Below are 22,221 nucleotides of genomic sequence, written 5' to 3' on the forward strand. Positions count from 1 at the left end.
GAAGATGGCAAATCTTTTGAAGTATTGCTTGAATTGATGCTGCTATCTTCAGCTGCTCCAAAAAACACACACAGAGCAAATTATTCATTATTCCACCTGTGCTTACACACACAACCAATTCACCTGGCTACCAAATAAGTTTATTGTAACAGAAATTCCTGTAAAGCAATGCATAAGTGTTTCAGTTCTCAGCTCTAAGTGCATCTAGACATGGCCAGCCTACAAGATGATAGCCATGTATATGTTTGGGAAGTGTGGATGCTCTATATCTATACCATAATTATAAGCAAATGTGCTTCAAGCATAGTGCAAGAGGCAGGGATTTCTTAGAGTGGTATCTTTTATTAGACCAACTGCATCATTAAGCTTTCAAACATGAGCCATTTTTTATCAGATCTGAGTAGTTTAAGTATGGTGGTAATTATCACACAGACAATGGAACCATTTTCCTTTTCCTTTTCTTGATTTAAATATAAAAATAGTATCCAAAGGGCCCCAGCAGGTTTGCTTGGCCTAATACTATTATTGCAACTCCTGTTATCCTGAAAATATTGTGTGCTTGAGAAACTGCCCTTTGTACCAGTGGGCAGTTTCTCTTTATTAATTGGTAAATTGAATAAGTATAGCTGTAATTTCATGTCATTTCCTACTACCTACCATAATAATGCATGTCTCACAAAAGTTATGTATATTTTTATTTCCATTTGCAATAATACACCTCATTCTTTCAACGTTGTGCTTTCAGAGACAATCTACATAAATATTCTAACTGTTAACTTGGATCTAGTGTCTAAAAAAGGTCTCCCCTAGGTCCTGCATAAATTAATACTTGTCCATTTCTTCTCTCTATTTCTTATTCTTCAGGAAAAGCCTCAAAAAAACTGATGAGCATGACACAGAAGTCCCCAAATTACAGCTGTAGCCCACTAATCAGGGAAATGAATTTTATATTTGAGGACTTTTTCCTGACAGTGTCTATATTTTAACTCCATCAGGGTTAATCTGATGTCTTTAAGAAATATTGCCAACCTCAAAAAATCAGAAACCAAGAGACTGGCTCAACCCGTGAGATTATTTAAAGAAAAGAAAAATTGTCAGGGGTGAGGTCTGATTTTTTTTTTTTTTTTTTTTTTTCTTTTCACCTCCCTCCGCCAGCCCTTAGGGGCAGGAGCGGGCAAAATACAGCCTGTGGGACAGATCCGACCTGCCAGCTGGCTGGAGCCAGCCCACAGCTGCCCCTGCAATGCTCCACATGGGGCTGAGCCCCACCCGGACAGCCCGGGCTGTATTCCCCCTAGCCCCAGCCAGCATGGAGCTTCTAGTGGGGCTGCTCCCAGTGCAACTGCAGCTGGTCGTATGGTCCTCTGCTGGAGGTGAGCGGAGCAGGAGCAGCCAGGCTGAAGCTTCCTCCCCACCCCCTTCTGGAACAGCGCAGCAGGGGGCAGGAATGGGAGGAGGAGTGGCTGCTGAAGGCAAAGGGAGCACAGCAACATCTAGCTGGCTGCAGCCATGCCAGGAACAGCCCCACCAGAAGCTGTGCGCACTGGGCAGGGCCAGCAGGGTGTTCTGATCCCTTTGCCTCTGGCTATGGCTACTGCTCCTGCTGTGGCACACTGCTCCAGGCAGATGGACAGGAGGAAACTTCAGCGGGAGGCTTCTGCCCAGTGCATGGAGATCCAGCTCCCGGTCACCTTCCACCTGTTCTGCCTGCCTGCAGGGGCTGCTCGTTGTGCCAGGGAGACAGAGTGGGTGAAAGGTGGCCAGGAGCTGGAGCCAAAGCTCCATGTGCTGGGCAGGAGCCTACTGCTGAAGCTTCCCTCCTGCCCATCCTGAGCAGCACAGCACGGCAGAGCCATGAGTAGCGGCAGCAGCAGCCACAGCTGGCGGCAAGGGAAGCAGAACAGCCCCAGCCTGCATACAGCCCAGTCCGGCACAACGCAGTTCTGGATGCAAGGCTGGGGACTGCATTGCGTGGCATAGGGCCAGCCCATCCCGTCCCCTATGTGCCACGCCATGTGGATCCTGGCCTTGCAGTGAGGAATCATGTGCTGCTGGGACAGGATGGGCCAGGCTGGCTCTGTGCAGCACGACGCAGTTCCCCACTGCAAGGCTGGGACCCAAGCGGTGCAGTACAGAACCAGCCTCGCCCAGCTCATTCTGGCTGCAGCGCATGGTTCCCTGCTGCAAAGCCAGGACCCACGTGGTATGGCATGAAGTGGCTCCATGCCGTGCCACATGGATCCTGGCCTTGCAGCAACTGCATACTGCAGCCTAGACAGGACAGGTGGGGCTGGCTCCCCACCTCCCACTATACCCCCAACACACTCCCACCCCCCAACCATAACCCCACACCCTACCACAGGCCCCACACAGTCCCATATTCCCCCACCATACCCCAGACACACCCACCTCCCCCCACTCCAACCACATACCTGACACCTACCGCCACACACCCCACTCACCATACCCACACCCCACATACACCCCCATACCCTCACACCTACTCCCCAACCACACAGACCCCACATACACAATTTTATTTCCCCTACACACAATATACAAGAGTAAGAATGTGTTTTGAGCTATTGTGCAATCACCTCTAGGTAACACTACTCAAACAAAAATCAGGAGAAAAATATTTTTTTAATTAAATTAAAATAAGTGATAGTAGATATTTGAAACTTTTTTTTTTAAGTGTATGGGTTTTTTTTTTTCCCAGTTTCAAGATGGCAACCCCCCCCCCCCCAAGGAATACTTCCGGGGCAAGGGGAGGGACTTCTGGTGGCAAAGATCAGGGGTTAGGGATGGGACTTCTAGTGCCAAGATGATGAACAGGAAGTGGGCAACTGTCAGGCAGCCAAGCTACCCATGTGGCCCTCAACAGCTCACCAAAATTCATTAAGCGGCCCTCCAGTGGAAATAAATGCTCGCCCCTGCCTTAGGTCATATGGAACAATTACTGTGTCAACTGCTCTCACAAACAAGAGATATGATAATGCAGTATGGCAGGAGCTCTTTATAGAAGACCCAGACTAGGCCTGGTCTACCTTTGAAAACTTTTCTGCTCTAGGTATGTAGGATAGGTATGCGGTATTCTACTAAAACAGCTATGTCCAAGTGTACAAGTCCATCTGTAGACACTACTATTCCATTCTCAAGGTGCATTATATTAGTAGAACTTATTTCCCTTCCTGTGATCTGGATAAGTACTGTTATACAGTACAAATGCATCCAAACTAGGGAGTAACGTCTTTGTAAGTAAAGCAGTAAAGGAGTATGGATGAACAAATAGGTTACAGCAGGTTCAAAGGGCACAGAAACTTGATGCAGACCAGCTGACACACACAAACTGTCCAGGTGCCTGCTAAAGTGGAAGCTAAACCAGGGCAGATAAACCCTCAATGAAACAAAGCCAGGTTGCCATGGCGTATACTTTTAATTTACCCTGGAATCTGAATGGGCACAGACACATCAGCTGCTCCATATGTCTCTACCCCTTAAACACACAGTAATTCGTTCATTTGAGATTATGGCCTCGCTGAAATAGAAGTCAGGACTGTTGCCCCCACACTCCCTCCAAGAGTTGACAGTCTAATCAGATTGTGATATGACAGGTGGTACTGACACTCATCAAGCTTTATTAGCTGGAAGCAATTTTATATCTCATCTGAGCTGTGCCTATGAGTGACCTACAGATGAAAGAGTCCCTGTGACCCCCTCAATGTCCTGATAGTAATATTACATTTTTTTAAATGGAGGCTTGCTTTCTGGAAAAGTACATTTTAAAAATCAAGATCTGACCTTTTGGACCTACACTGGCCACAAACAGGCATTCATTTCTAGAAATGTTTCTGGGAAAGGGAACAGTACAGGTGTTCAGCCTGAATCCACCCACTCTTCTCTTCCCTCCACAACTTCAACAGATCTGGGTGATCCTGGTTTGGGGAAGGCATAGGGAGCAGTGGCCCCCACTCCTATCCCCATGCTAGTCCCTGGAGGGAGTAGAGTGGTAGGGAGATTTCCATGCCTTCCCCAGATTGGGGACTTCCTCCTCTGTTCTGCTCCTGGAATGCAGCCTCCTCTGTTCTGCGCCTGATCTCCAGGAAGAGCAGAGGTAGCATCAGGGCAAAGCCCCAAGCTGATTCCAGACAAGACAGTTCTTGTTGTTTGTAGGGTTTGAACACGCAACTGTCAGATTCACTGTACATAATTTTTCCACTTCAGCTGTAGGACCAAGTTTCTTACAGGGAAACACAGCACATGCTTTACCAGTGACTCACATATTTGTGAGTCAGCAATGGAATCTGGGCATCAGAAGTTTTAGTTTCTATTACTAGCTAAGGGAGCAGAATTTGGTGTGATGGTTACAGATAGTATAGCCAAATATAACACACAATTCTCATTTTGAGTCATCTGCAGGGACTGAATTTGGGATATTTAGATGTTGGATTTAAAAGCTTTAGCTTTTACCACTTAAGCTAACAGAATAGCTCTTTTAAGCACAGACTGTAGCAGTCAGAGGATTAAATCCTCGTTGCACTGAAAGCATTAGCAAAACTTGCTTGGACTTCAGTGGGGACAGGATATCAACCATAAACCATGCAATGTGAACCAGCCACCCCAGGGGGACAGGATCACACTCTATTAAAGGGGTGCCCAACCTGTGGCACACATCACAAATGGCAAGAGCAGCCTCTGAGTGTGGCACTGGCACATGACAGATCAGGGAGGGGACAGGAAGCAGAGCAGCAGAAAGCAGAGCAAAAAGTCAGGCAGGGAGCAGAGTGATGGATCAGAGAGCAAGGGGATCATAATGGCACTCGGGGAGAGCTGAGGCTTAATTTATGGCACGCCTGCCAAAGGTAGGCCCCCGCTGCTCTAGTAATATGGAACGTTCTTTCTGAAAGATTGTACAGCAAAATGACTGAGAGTTGGCTTTCGCGTATAATAAATAAAGCCCTTGTTTCTGTTCCCAGCTCTTCCAGTAATGCCCCTGTGTAGGCTCCCAGTTATCTTAACAGTGAAGTAGCTAAATGACCTTAACGGACTGGCCGACGCCAACCTCTTAAGGGACAGCCAGCACAGGTTTGTTGTGGGTAGGTCTTGCTTGACCAATCTCATTTCCTTCTACAACCAGGTGACCTATCACCTGGACAAGGGAGAAGAGATTGTTGTCATATATCTTGACTTCAAAAAAGCCTTCGATCTGGTTTCCCATGATCACCTCTTGGAGAAACTGGCCAGTTGTCGCCTTGGGTCCTCCACGATCCACTGTCTAGAAAAGTGGCTCCGTGGTCGAACCCAGAGGGTAGTAATTGATGGAAGTCACTCATCATGGTGTCCTGTGACGAGTGGGGTCCCCTAAGGCTCCGTCCTTGGACCCATCTTCATTAATGATGTGGACACTGGAGTCAGAAGCGGACTGGCCAAGTTCGCCGACGACACCAAACTTTGGGGCAAAGCATCCACACCAGAAGATAGGCGGGTGATCCAGGCTGACCTGGACAGGCTCAGCAAGTGGGCGGACGAGAATCTGATGGTGTTCAACGCCGATAAATGCAAGGTTCTCCACCTTGGGAAGAAAAACCCGCAGCATCCTTATAGGCTCGGCAGTGCTATGTTGGCTAGCACTATGGAAGAAAGAGACTTGGGGGTCATCACTGACCACAAGATGAACATGAGCCTGCAATGCGATGCTGCGGCTAGTAAAGCGACCAAAACGCTGGCTTGCATCCATAGATGCTTCTCAAGCAAATCCCGGGACGTCATTCTCCCCTTGTACTCGGCCTTAGTGAGCCCGCAGCTGGAGTACTGCGTCCAGTTTTGGGCTCCACAGTTCCAAAAGGATGTGGAGAAGCTTGAGAGAGTCCAGAGAAGAGCCACTTGCATGATCAGAGGTCAGGGAAGCAGACCCTGTGATGACAGGCTGAGAGCCCTGGGGCTCTTTAGCCTGGAAAAGCGCAGGCTCAGGGGTGATCTGATGGCCACCTGTAAGTTTATCAGGGGTGACCACCAGTATCTGGGGGAACGTTTGTTCACCAGAGTGCCCCAAGGAATGACGACTAGGTCGAATGGTCATAAACTACTACAAGACCGTTTCAGGCTGGACATAAGGAAGAATTTCTTTACTGTCTGAGCCCCCAAGGTCTGGAACAGCCTGCCACCAGAGGTGGTTCAAGCGCCTACATTGAACACGTTCAAGAGCAAACTGGATGCTTATCTTGCTGGGGTCCTACGACCCCAGCTTACTTCCTGCCCTTTGGGCAGGGGGCTGGACTTGATGATCTTCCGAGGTCCCTTCCAGCCCTAATGTCTATGAAATCTATGATAGTTATTCACCAAGGGGTATGAGACTTTCCATCAAAATAAGGTTTGTGAGGTATTCAGGAAATATTAACAATGGTCATTAGCAGACAAACTTTAGAGTCTGGGCTTTCTGCATCTTTGCAAGACTTATTGCGGCAAGGTTCTGAAACATTCCAGATATGGTACAGAAGCTTTATTTAAACAGCTAGGTTTTGTAGGTCTCCTAAAACTGGTCAGAATCACAGGGTTGAAAGAGACATCAATTGTCATTTAGTCCAACTGTCTGTGTAGATGCAGGATTCCCCATTCCTAAAGTATCCCAGACAGATGTCTATTCAGCAGCTTCTTTCTGAAAACCTCCAATGAAGAAGGTTCTGAAAATAACTAGGCAGCTTGTTCCATTGACTTCCTTCTCTTACAGTTAAGTTTTTCCTGAGATTTAATCTAAAGCTGCTTTGCTATAGATTTACTATTTTCTATGTGTCCTGCCTCTACAAAGAGAACATCTACAAAGAGAACTATCCTCTTTGGGGCAGCCTTTCAACTGTTTGAAAACTACTACTACTTCCCTCTTCCTAAGTCAGTTATGTCTGCTGTATTCCCTTTACCCACCAAACTAGTTACCCTATCAAATAAAGGAAATTAATTGAGATTGATATGATTTGTTCTTAATTCCATACTGGTTGCTAGTGATCTCCTCAGTCTCCAGATATTTACAGATTGAATGCTCTTCAATTGGTTCTAGTAATTTACCAGGTATTGAAATCAGACTGACAAATCTGTAGTTCCTTAGGTCGTCTTCCTTTTTTTTTTTTTTAAAAGATGGACATATTGTTATCCCTTCTCCAGTCCTCTGGGACTTCACCTGTTATTCAAGAGTTTATGAATATTATTGCCAATATCAATGAGATTTCTTCAGCACTCTGCAGGAAATTTCATTAGGCCAGTGGTTCTCAACCATTTTAGACTCAAGACACCCCTCCAAAACTTTTCAAAATTTAGTGTCACCCCATTTAAGGAGTTCATATAAATAAATTGTAAATATTGTAATATAAAGTCTTATACTATTAATATTATTAATTGGATAGATTCTAATTATATTATATTCACCCTATTGCCACCACCACTGTGGCTAGCTGGAACTGTGCCACATGTCTTCTGCAGAGCCAGATCAGGAAGTGGCTGCAGCAGGAGTTGCTTACAGTCTGATCCTGCATTGTATCTGTTAGAAACAAGCACATGAGGCAGATGAAACTGAATTGTCCCATGTAGAGCTGCAGCAGATAGGCACCCCTGCCTCCATTATATTATGCAGGCAAGCATGCTGTTGCTGCTGCTGCTGCTGCTGCAGCTGTTCCTAGTTCTGCTTCAACATACCTCCTGAAAACAGGCATGCAAGGCAGTTTCACTGTGTGGTAGAGGGGGCAGTGCCAGTGTCATGCCACCCTGGGGTGCTGCAGCATCCTTGTTGACAACAACTGCATTATGCTCTGCTGACTTAAATTTATTCAAGTTTTTCAAAAGTTCCCTTCACTTACCATGATTTGCATCTCTTTCTCTTCTTTCTTTATATTTATCTTGCTATTTTTCTATTCGCAGCTTGTTTGTGAAGACTGAAGCAAAGAAGACATTGGGTAGCTCCACCTACTTTGCATCTTCCATTTTCACTTTAGTTTCCCTACTCTTTTTTTTTTTCCATCTGACAAATTTGTACACCCCCTTCTTGTTGCCTCTTTCATTTCTTGCCAGTTATAACTTTTATTGCACTTTGTCATGTTGATTTTGTCCCTACATGTTTGTGCTGTTCCTTTGTAAAGCCATCCTTTGTATTGCCTCCCCTGGCCCATGTCATATGTACCTCTTGATTTTTCAGGTAACTAAGGAGCTCCCCATGTAGCTATATTGTATTCTTGCAGTTCTTCCCATCTTTGTACTAGAAAGATTATTAAGCATCCAGTGGCTTGCCTCTGTCTTAGTTTTGTCTCATGTGATAGCTTCTTCCACAGCTAAGTTATATGAAACTAGGAGAAAAACCCATTTCCTGTGCTACAGAGAAAGGGAAAAGCCCCATAGTCCTTGACAGTCTGACCCAGGAGGGAAAGTTTCTTCATGACTCCAAATCTAGCAGTCGGTTTGACATAGAGCACATGAGCAAAACTCTCCAGTTAGGTATTTGACAGTTTAAGTACAAAGAGCAGTACAGGGGACAAACTGTAAAAGGAACAAACTTACCACAAATTAAGCAGTTGCAAACCACCTGATTTTGAATAATCTAAATTCTACTATACCAGCACATCTCAACCGAGCTGCCACTGCTAGCTGAGGCCAATCTTCAGAGAAAGATAGTTAGAGGCAGGAGGAACACATACAGAAGCCAAATAAATCCTTCACGAGGTAAACAGAAATATTTCTGGACCTTCTAGGTGATCGGTAGAAGCCTTGAAGCATGGGATTACCAGAGGTCTCCCATATCTACTTTCCTTTCAGTCAGTCACTTATACGAACACCAGTTATTTGAATCTGCATATCACATGCACTGATTATTGCTCCCAGAGTACCTGTATCCATAAATATCTATATACTACCTCATCCATAAATTGCTATGCCCCATCCTGAACCAATTCAGGTTCCATGCCTCCACACCTCATTAGGGCTTATTACATCTTAGTGATGACACGATGACATTTGTTATGTCTTGGAAGGATACACATCAGTTTGTTTTAAAGCTTATGGTCATCATTAAAGTCTTATACAGTTTTATACACACCAAAATACTTAGTGCAGCATAGTACTGTCTTGTTTAGATAACCACAGTGGTATTGTTATTGTAACAATATTATCCATGAAGTGTGAAGCTGATGGATGAAAATACTGTAGTGTGACTGGCCTGTACTCTGCACAGGACCTGAGGGTGTTCATGTAACATTCATAGGGATCAAAAGGAAAGAAGTGGAAAAATTTACACTAAATACAGCAGAGCAGGATTTTACTCTCAGGATTTTTTGCCTTGACACTTATTGATTAATTGTTATTTGCTATATTTTGAGTCTTCTTTAACCAACTGCTGATTATGTTTTCTTCCTACATAGATAAATCTTGAGTGAAACTCCAACCCCAGTAAAATGAATGGTCATTGCAAGGCAAGGGTTACACCCTAAACATCCCCCTATATGAGAAGTGGCATGAGTGGAACCTTCCCTCTTATTACATCTTCAACATCTCTGCCAGTAGTAATATCCATGGAGTCAAGGGGCATTTTTCTTCAATGCTGCATGTTCTCATTTCAGGCACGTTCTTCATTCTTTTGTTAGCTATATTCCTGTGCTAGAGTGTATCAGGTAGCCTACGCCCCCCTAGTGATGGAAGTGTCCATTGTAGATGTGAAACAGCCAGATCGTATCACTTTATTTACAGCCTGTAGTTTTCCCCATAGTCAGCTTGCCATCTTTTTCCGGATCTTACTATAAAATGTATCTTTTTATTACCTTCACCCCGTTTCAACAATTTTCTGAGATGCCACACTAATGTAGGGAAGGAACAGGGCCAGGAGATGCTTTTGAAAACTGTCAGAAAGGTAAGAGGAGCAGTGAAAATTAAAAAAAAAAAAGGAAAATGTGATATAAAACAGGGACAGTGGAGAAATTGAGGATATTGAAAAGAGAAGTCAATAAAACCAAATGGTACAGTACCCTATGTCACTGTACACACATGTTTTCTTGCTACCAGGTCCTCTGTAAATGGCAGGCTCTTTAAATGTGGTCTGAGAGAGAACTGTTGTTTTGTATTAATCCTACAGCAGTGTCAGGCACTAAATTTGAAATCATGTTATATTGTGTTTTTCAGTGAAACTTTACATAGTATATCTACTGGACCAAAAGCTCAAAAATATATTTTGCAAACATTAATTTACCTGTTTGGTCGCAATTAAATGTTCGTAGCAACAAAACTTAAAAACAAGAAACCAACACTTGGTTCTTTTTTGTCTTTGTTATGAGAAAATAAAGATGATTACTGCTGCCTGGAATACACAGCTCAGTTTGCAACCTTTGAACCAAGGTACTATACAGTTTTGGCCTGAGTTGGTTTTTGCCGTTTTTGGAAATCATCTTGTTTTCTTACAAGAATGATTTAAGTGCAAGTACCATACAAGTTCATCACAGTCCAGACCAACTGCACTGGGAGGAGGTTCATTCCTTGGAAAGATCCAGTTAGCATTCAGACTTCTGTGCTTTGCACTTTTCCTCTTTTATTCCTCTGCCATTCTTGTGCACGTGGCTGTGTGGGAGGCTGATGGTTTTTCCAAACCAGACCTAACAACTTAGGCTTTTTCTTCCTTTCCAGACAGGTGGCCAGCCAAGTACAGAGATTTTTTTAAAGCATTTCTGTTGCACTTTTGGGCCACTAATTTAACCCAGTGACCTTCCCATCTGAAAGAATATCAATGACATCTAATCCTACTAAGAGACAAAGGAAGGACAGGCAGTCATACTGGTTCATGTTATTCTAATATACTGACAAGCAGTGTTTTCAGCTTAATCCTAAATCAGTGACTTTCGATACAAGGTATATGTGCACATTCATGAACTGGAGGGTAGACAAATCTAAATAATTCTAAGGCTTATCAAGCAGAAAAATTAGCAGGTTATCTCAGGACAGTGAGATACCCATTCAAGTAGATGAGCTCCAAATAAAATATATAGTACTGTGGTTTAGTTCACATTTTCCTTCTAGGTTTCATTGGCATGTATTGTCTCAAATGTCTACAGTTGGGCTGATTGATAGCCGTTAGTCAAATCCGGTAACCATATCAGTCTGTGGTTGGAGATGAGTGTCAAGTGAATGCCAAGCCATTCAGTTGTGGTTTTCCTTCCAGTTTCCAATCATGCCAGACTTTCAGTCAGAGGAATAGATGCTGTGGGTGAGGGAAACCGTTGATAAACCATAGAAACCAAAAACTGTCATTAACCATGACAAGAAACAAAACAGAACCAGGAGGGAGGGGTAGGAGGACCAGTAGAAGCTGTGTGTCTACAGAGCTAATTTAATGGTCAAGTGCAAATACAGTATTGTGCTAAGACAATGGCTGATTTTCCAGTGAGAATAGGAAAGCTCAAATAAAGTACCAAATCAATGTCCTCACTTTCTGGCAAAAATCTACCATTTGTTGGGGTAGATTTTCAAAGGCACACGTAGCAGCTATGTACATATTGTAGCCATTTGTGCCTTTGAAAACCTCTCTCATGAAATATGGGATTTCTCTCTCTCCCCACTGACCTGAGGGAGAGGTAAAACTCAAGGCGGGTCTTATCCAAAAATATAAGTTTTGTGGGTTTCCTTTTCCCCTTGTCCCTTGCTAAGAGCTGTTCTTCATGTCATTTGAATGGTATATAGCCATCCACAGTTCCCTTGAGGTTACTGCTTCTTCAAACTGGGGGAGCAACTTTTGTGGCAAAGCAAGAAGTTTGAGGTAGGCGGACTGACACTGGGAGAAGAGAGACAGGCAAAGATGACCATGGCCTGAGGAGATAGCAGAGGAAGAGGCCCTGAGAAGCTGTTAGCCTGGAGTCTCTGAGAACACTCTCAGAGAAGCAGAAGTTTGAGTTGGTACTGGGGTCTCCTGAGGATGTACGGCCAGGCAGCTGGCATAGATAGTAGCCTGAAACATGCCAGATGACACCTGCTTGAGCTTATCAAATTGTTTTTGTCCTTGTGAGTTTCTCATTCATCTTCTAGAGGAAGAAGAGAAGAAGTGGGACTGGTGTGGTGATTTCCTTGTCTCACCTGACTATATTTAAAAAGGCAAGGGCCAGAAGGGGAAAGAAAAATCATTTGAGTCTGAAAGGGAGTGTTTAAGCCTTTCCCAGAGGTCATTTGAGAAGGAGCCCTCTCTTTATAGCTAGATAAAAGGTGACAGGTGCTGAATGCAAATATTTGCAGGTAGATAGTATGTTAGCATTATAATGGGGATATGCTGTTAGGAGACAAGTCTAGCAGCAAAAGACAGGGTCATCAAGTCTGAACTGAGTTAGTTGAAGCTCACAGCAGATGAGCAAGTAGGAACACTAAAAGTAGAAGAACCCATGCTACACCCCTTTTTCTCAGCCATATCCCCTAAGCTAAGGCAGGGTACAGTAGCAGCTATATGTCACCTGGGGGCTTCTTTTATGGGGCCTTCCGGTTGTTTTGCATCCCAAAGCAATGAAAAAACAGCCAGTGTAGAGGACAACAACATGGCTGTGGTTGTGCAAGAGGAAGGCTGGAGCTGAGAGGAGAACTGTAGGTCACCCTACAGTTCTTCCCACTCCAGAACAAGGCTGCAAGGAGTCTCACCTGAATGCCTTTTGGACTGTGGATGAGAGATCCTGTAGTGTGAAATGTAAGAACTTACTTTTCTTTTTCATGAGAAACTACTCACAAACTGTATTTAAACTCCAGATTCATGTACAAGGTCTTTTCCTCTTCCAACTTTGACATATTTGAGGGGGAGAAAAGGGACTTCTTACTAAGCTTCCAAGCTCAAGTGGTTCTTCCTGTTCAAGTGTCTGGTCATAGAATTTAATCTAGACCATTTTTATTGAATTGACTGTTCCAGGAAATTACCAATAATTTGCTACTAGTCATTAGTCATTAAGTATGTATGTAATAGCTCAAAAGTATGTAGGATAAATGTGTCTCCTGTTTGCATGTTTCCATTTCAAGAGCTTTGCTCTGGCAGATCTCCATCCCCAAAGCTCTTAACTATTCTTTATATTTTTTTTAAAAACTGTAAATCTGTCTCCAGAGGAGTGGAAAATCAAGTAGAACCTGAAAGGAACAGGGGGATAACAGGGCCTTGACAACATCTAAGGATGATTTAGCACAACATGACATGTCTCTGAGACATTTTAGTATGCTGTACCAAGTAAATATCTGGCTGAGCCAGGAGAGCTCAGTGTGGCTGAGAGAAAGCAACATGGAATTTGATGTCATTTAGGTAGTTGTGGAAATGTTTTTCTATGGGCACCACACCATTCCTTTGATCCACCTTGTCTCTAGGGACTGGGAGCTTTTCAACCACTGCACACAATCTAACATTAGGGCCAGTCTTGGGAGTTAATACATATTGTACCTGAGTAACAGCTCCAGTGTTTGGACATTTGGTATCAGTACTTGCGGGTTATATTGCCTGCTTCTGAAAGGATCAAAGCATATGTGTTATTTCAGTAGCTAAAATGTGGTATGTACAGCACTCAGATCCCTAGGAAGTTGTGCTTGCTTTGCAAAGTTCTTCCCACATAGTCATTTCACAGAGTCGTTTGCAAGGTTCTACACATCCAAACCTGGCAAGTCCCTTGGGAAATGGAGGTACACGTGTGCTCTGTACACCCCAAGCTTATACATTCCTCCTGCCATACCACTTCCTCTTTTCCCTACACCAACTACAGCTCCACAATGTCCTGTCAGGGTCCCTAGGATGGTGTCATGCCTGAGTGCACTCCATTCCATCACCCCCCACCCCCCCATATACACAAGCATTCATCCAGAGTCTGTGCTGTGGGGGCAAGGTGATTCGTGCATGGATGTCATGTATTTTCATGGTGCATCCTGTGTGTTTATGCTTTATGTCCCAAACATGTGGTCACCAGTAGTGCTCAGCCAGTCCCTATTTTCAGGAATTCCAAACCAAACAGCATGCTCAGTTCCCAAGCAGCAGTTCTGCACCAAGAATTTTTTTTCATCTTCCTTAGACACATTGGGTGTTGGCTGCAGTCAGGGCTAATTGTGGAATCAGCTGACCCAGGGGCTGGCAGGTGAGGTTAGGCCTGATCAAGAGAGTCACCTGATTGGAAGAGAGCTGGGTTTAGACAGGGTATAAGCCCAGACCCTGAGAGCAGGGCTGACAGTAACAACTCGGGAGCTGGTGTAGGAACATCACCCAGCAGGAAGGCTGCCGCTTCTGAATGCCAGCAAGGAGAATAACACCTGGAAGTTTGGCTAGGAACTAAGGGCAGGGAGGAGGTTCTTGGGGATCCAGTGTGGGGTCCAGAGCTCTAAGAAGGGGGCTGAGTGCCTGGAGCCTGTTGAGATGCCAGATGAACCAAGAGAGAGCGGGACTGAGTGCACAGGGGCTAGTGAGAGGCCATGTGAGCCCCAGAGAGGGGCTGAGAGTCTGTGGGCCTATTGAGGGTCCAGGTGAGCCCTGAGAGAGGAGCCGAGTGTTTGGGAGACCCAGTGAAGGGTCTGACTGGGTGAACCCCGTGAGTGGGGCAGAGTACATGGGTCTATTGAGTGGTCCGGATGAGCCCAGAGAAGAAAGGTGGTGCATTAAGAATGTCCTGTGGAGGGCTCAGAGTGAGCCCAGAGAAAGGGAGTGATCTATGGAGGGGCCCGAGACTGACCCTGGGAATCTCAACTGGCCTGTGCGGGGCCAGGGCCCAGGAGGGGCCGAAGGGTGAAACAGACCATAGCAGAGATTGCCAGAGCCAGGAGATCCTGGAGTTCTCAACTGGCTTGAGGTGGGGCCAGGGCCTAGGAGAGGCCAAAGGTTCTTGTGTGGCCACAGCCAAGAGGAAGGGGCCAAGGGGCGTGCAGCTCAGGATGATGATGGCTTGTGCTAGGCTATTTGATAAGGAGGGATCAAGGAAAGGGGTCCAAGGGTGAGCTGGGGGCCAGAGATGGAGGACTTGGATGAGAGATGGAGCCAGGCCCAGGTGGTTAGCAGCCCAGAAGGGGCATAGGACATCTAGAGGGAGTCCAGCTCCAGATGAGCAAAATCAGGTAGGCCTAAAGACTGGTCCTGGGTAAAATCTGAAACTGTACCCTATGGGGTGGGGCTGCCTGTGGCAGGGCATCCTCAATGAAATGCCACACATGGGCCATTGCAGGGAAAGGCGAGGATGGGGCACCGGAAAACCTCAGGTCTCACTGCCTTTTGGGTTATCCCATGGAGTGGGAAGGCTAGAGAAGCACACCCCGATAGAAAAGCACTTGGCAGGGAAGACCGGGACCACATGGGTCCAAAAGCCCAGTGAGGAGCCTGTGGCCTATAGTGAAGCCCAATGAGTGTAGTGGGACCAGAGGAGTCCAGCAGCCCAGTGAGGGGCTGGGAATAGAGTGCAGGACTACAGGGGTCTGAGGGTCTGGAGAGCAGCCAGGTAAGTGGAGATCTAAAAGGGTTCAGGACAAGGGACCAAAGAGGAGCTGGCAGCTCAGAGGGGCCAGGAGGGAGACGGAGGGGTCTGACAGCCCAGAAAGGGGCTGCGCAGAGAGACCAAGAGGTCTGAGAGCCCAGAGTGGGGCTCAGAGAGGTTGAGGGGTCAGAAGGTCCAGAGATGGGCTGCATCAGCAATTGGTAGAACATCTGTAAGAATGCCATCTGCAAGGCATGGGACATGGTGTAAGGAAGGTATGGAGCTATGCAAGTGGCTCATAAGGCTAGAACCACAATCCGGGTGGTCATTGTAATAAGACCAGGGTAGCTTCCCACACTCTGTATAACAACTAACACCAGGGTGTGGTGGGCAAGAGCTAAGCAGACTGCCCATAGAGCAGAGTATTTCAAAAAAATGTTGGGTACCCTGTGACAATGGCTAAGCTACAGACTACCAAACTGGTCCTCTGAGTGCCATATCAAACAGACACAGGTTGTACACACAGTGAACCCAGCTCTTTCTGCTTTCATTTATATTTTTCACTTCATATAGTGTTGTGGCCACAGATATGCAGTAGCCTTGCTCTGGCACCCATGCCAGGGGTTGCCTACCCCTGGTCTATTTGATGTGATAGCATAGGAGGAGTCACTGGAGAGATTGAGATGGGCTTGAAAATTAGCTTTGTAGCACATTCTGAATAGATATGAGCAGAACAAGACCATATTTGCCAATACCAGAGAAGAGGATGTTGTCATATTAGAGATGCAAAGTTGATGATGGCCTTGATAAGAATTTTAGCTATGTGAATAAATAGAAAAAGATGTATCTTAGAGATGTCATGCAAAAAGTATCTTTAAGACATGGACAGTGACTGGTTGCAAGAACCTAGAAAAAAATCTTGACTAATGTTTTAATAATGCTGGAGTCTCACAGAGTTGTCCTTTTTTAGCACGCAAAATTATGGTAATCTCCTTTTGTTTAAATAACAGTTTTCCTGCTCCTAGGAGAAAAAGTTGGGTCTGAGAGTGACAGAACCAATTTTACCCAAACCTGGGGCCCATATGAGTGCCCTATCCTAGAAGGTGAGAGGTCTGACCTTGTGTGTCTGCTCTGCAAAAAACTTTCTGAATGGTCTCAGACAAGCTACAGAGGTATTTAGATGCCTAATTCCCATTGAACTCAACTGGTCTTATCCTACTTAGACTCATTTTTAATGCATCTGCAAAAGTCATTTTCTAAGGCTGTTTTGACCAGGTGACCCTCCACTGGCTCATTTTCTCTATCTTTTTCCTATTGAAACATTGATTTCAATAGGATTTGCCTAACAGAGGAGTTAAGTGCCTAAATATGTCTGTGGATATCCACCCAAGTGGCTCTGTGCTATTATTGCCCATATGTCAAATAGAGATGGCACTTTCTAGTGTCACAGGTATTTGGCATGTCATAAAACTGAGGTGCTCAAATACCACCATAATAGGGGCTAAAGGGAGAAAGAGTATTCTTACACTGTCAGCTATCCCGTTCCCACTAAGTTAATGTCTTAAGTCAGTAGTTTTGTCACTCTCTTACCAGGAGTAGGGATTTGGCTCAGTAAGTGTAGGTTACTAGTTACAAGGCAATCAGAAGGAGGGAAGCACAGAACATTTTACTACTAAAATGTAAAGAAAGCAAATGGTTATAATCCAGTGTAGTATTAATGTAAATGCTAGTTTCAGAAGAGGGGATGGCATTGCACAAGCAGCAGCCGGATATGGAATGTCTTTGTTTTTAGTCCTTCCTCTTTCTAAAATAAATATCTTTTATTTGCTTTTTTCTTTATTTTGTCCAGGCTCAAATCATTAATAAATGAATGGAACTAATAATGGTAGCACTCCCCATGTGATACTACACAGTAGTTATAGTGCTGTCACAAGCTAGCATATGTGTACATGTTTCAGCCCAGGAGTTTAAGTAATCCTACTGTACAATCCTGAACTTTATTATTATTTAGAACCAAATACATCTAGTTCAAATTATAACTGGCCTTTGAAAACTATATCAGTTTTCCTTGCTACTCCTGCTGTAAAGATTTTCCAACCTTTAATGCTTATCTTAATTTTTTCTACAGGTGTATATTAATTCAGTAAGCTGGCACAGCTGCTACAAATTAAAGTATTTTTTTTCATGCCATCCTTCTTATCCACTTTCATGTCTTTTGGGGATCAATCTCCAGAGCTGGAAAAAAAAACTATAAGTTGAAATTTCACTTCTAACCACATAATAGATTGTGTTTAATTCTGAACATACTTTCTATTATCTTTGTCTGAAGGGTTCTAATCCCCTCAAAAGATTCTTTTCTGATCAGTAGTGTTTTATTACAGTCAGGTTTGGGGTTGGGGTTTTTTACTTCTGCCATTAAGGATCACCTAACACAAACCCCAGCTGCAGCTCCCCTGGTCTTGAGGTGCTGCTAGTCTCCCAGCCATGTATTGTTTTTTCATACAGCAAATTGTGTTTTCAGGGGTTTTACTTTATATCTCAGGATTTGCCCTTTTACATTTTTGTAAAAAACTTTTATTTTGTTTTTCTCTCTCATTTGAATGACTTTAGATCCAAAGGTTTGACTTATTTCATTAATAGTTTTTCTGTCTCTGAGGCTCAAATTAACCACTGGTAACACCAACAGATCCCCAGACTACCACCGTACTGTAACTGAGGATTTTTCCCACCTTTTTAATCTGGGTACCTCTGTCCAAATTTATGCACTCTGTTCTCTGATGCAATGCTTGGTAGTAGAGCTGGAACTGCTCTTTATATCATTTCTCACTTCCTGTGATTTTCTTTTGTGTATTGAAATTGTAGGATCCTTAGGTACCTTTTCTTCTTTGCTTTATGTGAAGTTTATAGCACAGTGTTGATGAAAGATTATTATTCAAAATAACAACAACAATAATAATGATAAATCTGGAAGATAAGCTAAGCGCACAGAGGTCTGTTGAGATGACCGTTACATACAATATTTCAATTCCTGTTCACTGACTTGCCTCTGCTTGGGTTAAAATAATTGCAGGTATGTAAGAGTTAATTTTCTTCATGGTATCATTCATGTGTGCAGAGACTTTCAGCTGATACACAACAGCATAATCATATGTTTATTTGGTTGAGTTTATTCCATGAAAAAGTGATCTAATGGCACTAAATCTCTTCTGTTTGAATGTGTCTCATCATGGCAATCTGATTAGAAATGTTTTTGATTGGTGAAATTAGATTTGGATTTAAATTAATGACTCAAACTTGAAAAGCCAATACATACATTAATTCAAACTAATTCCAGCTTTTAAAAGACTTCTAGATACATACCTTCGGCCTCCCAATGCTTGCACTTCCAAGCAGTTTACTAACAACTTGTAACTGTCTGCCATCAATGAGCTGAAAATTTTAGAAAGGAGTGCCCAGGATTGTCTCCTTGCTCCTATCCATCCACAGAAGCCAGCTGTAATTTGGCTCTTCATTAAATTACTACCTTTAAACCTTAAAATACAGATGTGCAAGGACAGCAAAGAGGTGTAACTACTTAGTGGTCAGACATCAGAAAAGGAAGAGGGGATAGATATAAAATGCATGGGCAAAAAGAAGGCAAAGTGTGCCTCATTCAGGGCTCCTGGTTTTCTCTATTTAAATATCGCAAATTCTCTGATAGCCACCCCTGCAAATTCTCTGATTTTAAAAAACCCAAAATCCACAGTTAAAATGAAATACCACTCTGTGTGTGTGTGTGTGTGTGTGTGTGTGTGTGTGTGTGTGTGTGTGTGTGTGTGTGTGTGTACACACACACACACACACGTATATAAAAATTGAACACAATGTTTATTGATATACTTACAATTTTAATGCAGTTTGGAAGCCTACCAGTGCCTCAATCACTATAATAAAATACATTCTAAGTACCTATAAATGTTGATATTTGATTATGGTTTATCATAGATTATCAGAGCTCCCCCTGCCCCCTTAACTCACCAGGACACAGATCCAGGCCCCGCACTCCCAAGCCACATGTACACATGGCCCCCTGTCTGCCTTCCCTCTTCCTGCTCCCCCCCACCTTTTGCAGGCTGGAGCTCTGCCAGCCTGCAGGGAGCTCTTTGCAAAAGTGCAAAATCTGAGTGTTTCTCCGTTAAAATTAAAAATCTGTGTTTTTTCCCTTGGTTAAAGGGGGAAAAAATCTGTGTCCCGTCCCCCCCATGGGAAACAGAAAACCCAGATCCCTGCTCATGTGTCACATCAGTAGTTCTATTTGATGTATAGAAATAACGAAAAAATGTAGAAGCCTACAGTTTAGATACAAACTTAGATCTGACACTGTTGAATAATAAGAAATTCAATTTGAATCCATGCTTACAGTGAGATGATACACAAATAGTTAAATCACACTGTTGGAGAAAACTAATAATACTGGAGAAAGTAGTGCTTCTGTTTCTTCCCTTAACTGAGACCATACTTTTTTGAGGCCTTTCTCATTTACCAAGGTCAGTTGTGTATGAACTTCTGAACTTGCTTCAAATGTTGGGACAGTTTTCAAAATGCTGCAGTTGTCAAGCTCACTGAGTTGAGATAACCACTCCAAAAGTTCGGGTGAAATAAGCCTACAAATCTTCTGGAGGAGCAGATGTCTACAGATAAGAAAAAAAGTGACATATGTACTTAGGGAATAAGTGAAGGATGTTCAACCTATCAAGGCTCTTCTAATTTAAAAAAAGTGTAAAAAGATTAATGTTAAAGCAGCTCTGCTTGAGGAATAAATGAGAACTGCACAGGTTTAAGAGTATTTTGGGTGAAACTCGGCTCTGTACTGACCTTACTCACAATTTTTATTAAACTTACTGTTGAAATGTAGTTACTGCTGGATTTCACTCATCCTGTAAGCACCTAGGGCTTCATCCAGTGGTCACTGAAATCAATGGTAAAGCTCCCTTCAGTTTCAGTGGCAGGCTGAAGCAGGTCACTGTCCTTTATTGTTTTGGGGAATGTGTGTGACTTAAAAATTTGATGCATAAGTAAAAAAAAAAAAAAAAAAAAAAAAAAATTTAAAAATCATGTTTTGGCTCCCAGGACAAGTTCTCTGTTTTTGCCCATGCACAAGGGAAACCTTAAGATATTCTTTCATTTAAGACTTCTTTTCTCATCTTCCACTGTATTTAACCAGCAGCTGAGCTGGATAGCAGTGCACATAGTATTTCTGTTTGGTTTCCTTTTTAGTAAGTCTTCCTTTTCATTTAGTCGCTCAGAGGGAATATATACTTCCATCATTTCCATCTCTGAATTTCTGATGACTGATGCATGATTAATTCTGCCCTTTTCCTGACTGGCAGTCTCTTCTTTAAAAACAAGCCTCTGAAAGTTAAGCATCTCCATATAATGGAAATGCTAGTTACAGAAGCTAGGAAACCCCAAACCTAGGAAAGCTTACTGGATTTCTGTTTTTGTTGCTAATGCAAAGCCCAAAGTTGAATGCCAGAATCATACCCTCTGTTTCAATGGGTTTCTTCCCATGCACACCAGCATTATGCTCTGCCTTACCTTCTGTACTCTAACGAACATAGAATTGTAACCTTCAACCTCATTTCCAGCAGTTGTGAGACTGTCAGGATTGGTGCCTTCTAGAAGTTCACCGAGTAACTGGCTGGCCCTTTCCCCCCACTGTCTAGCATCTTCATGTTAATCTCCTTCACCACACAAGAAAGCATCTTCAGAAAACAAATTGAGGCAGGATTCTTGTGGGCTTCTGCAGCAGTTGCCAATGCATATTCTAGGATCAGGATCCTGTCCTTATTTTTTTGATTACTATATTACATTTTAAGACTTTGCAGCCTCTGAAAGTCTTTGGCAGCTTTTTTAAAAACAGCCATTTCTTTTGATCTGCATTTCATTTGCCACTCAACAAAATTCAGAGTTTCTGCGAATGTTCAGAAAAACTATTCAAAAGAACCTTCAGCTCTTTTAATGTATTAGACTTGATTCTGCTCTCTTACTGATTTAACACCAATGTAACTCTCATGATGTCAGTGACATTAGAATTAGGCCAATGCTATTTCGCTTGAAAAGTGGTACATTCTGGCAAAGTAATAAATGCTTTTAAAAACCAGCCTGAGAAACTCACGCTGGCAAACCAACTTCTCTCCCATTTTCGTCCTGCCCTTACCCAATATTCATCTATTCCACGTCATGATGAAAGGAGCCAGCTCACAGCCCGTCAAGAGACTGGCCTGCTCCTTTGTCTTTGGGCCAACCGCCCGCCTCTTTCACCTGCCATGCCTTGATAGCCTGTTCTTTTGATGGTAATAGGTGGGAGGCTGCCCTTCAATCCACTCTGATGTCAAGGGCCTGATGTACATACTCCAACCACCCCTACATACGTTCCATTCCTCACAGATGTTTCCTCCAACTAGGTAGCACTGGGACCCAAGCTCTCCAGAGTCTTATGTGTGACTCTCACTCCCCACCAGAGCTAGAGGTCCTAGCGCCCTCGCAGATGTTTTCAGGCCTAGCACCTGACCTCTCTACTGGTGCACACACCAGGCCTTCCATATCCGACCTAGCATCCAGCCTCCAGTCAAGTGGCTCACACCAGGTCTTGTCAGCTGCCTCCTCTATACCTCACAACTGCACCCCACAACTCAACTGCCTCTCAGCACCACCCCAGACTCAGGGCCACACTGCTCCACCCCCTCTCAGGGCCACACTGCACTACCCTACCATTTGGGCTTGTGGTCAACCACCCCCATAGGCTCAGGTGGCACTCCACTTG

General features: G+C 43.8%; 1 protein-coding gene across 2 annotated transcripts in view; it reads left to right on the plus strand.

Annotated features, from left to right (window-relative positions):
• Nucleotides 1-22,221, plus strand: part of CDK6 (cyclin dependent kinase 6) — a 212,324-nt gene that overhangs the window by 158,575 nt on the left and 31,528 nt on the right. Inside the window, exon 6 of one of the 2 annotated variants that reach the window (XM_059729002.1) lies at nt 7,906-10,370. The exons of the other annotated variant lie outside the window; for it this stretch is intronic. Coding sequence (XP_059584985.1) covers nt 7,906-8,086 — 181 coding nt within the window. The 3' untranslated portion in view covers nt 8,087-10,370. Of the gene's footprint in view, nt 1-7,905; nt 10,371-22,221 lie in introns of those variants that run through there. 2 annotated transcript variants of the gene reach the window in all.

Source organism: Alligator mississippiensis, chromosome 5 (genome assembly GCF_030867095.1).
Source record: "Alligator mississippiensis isolate rAllMis1 chromosome 5, rAllMis1, whole genome shotgun sequence".
NCBI classification, from domain to species: domain Eukaryota; kingdom Metazoa; phylum Chordata; order Crocodylia; family Alligatoridae; genus Alligator; species Alligator mississippiensis.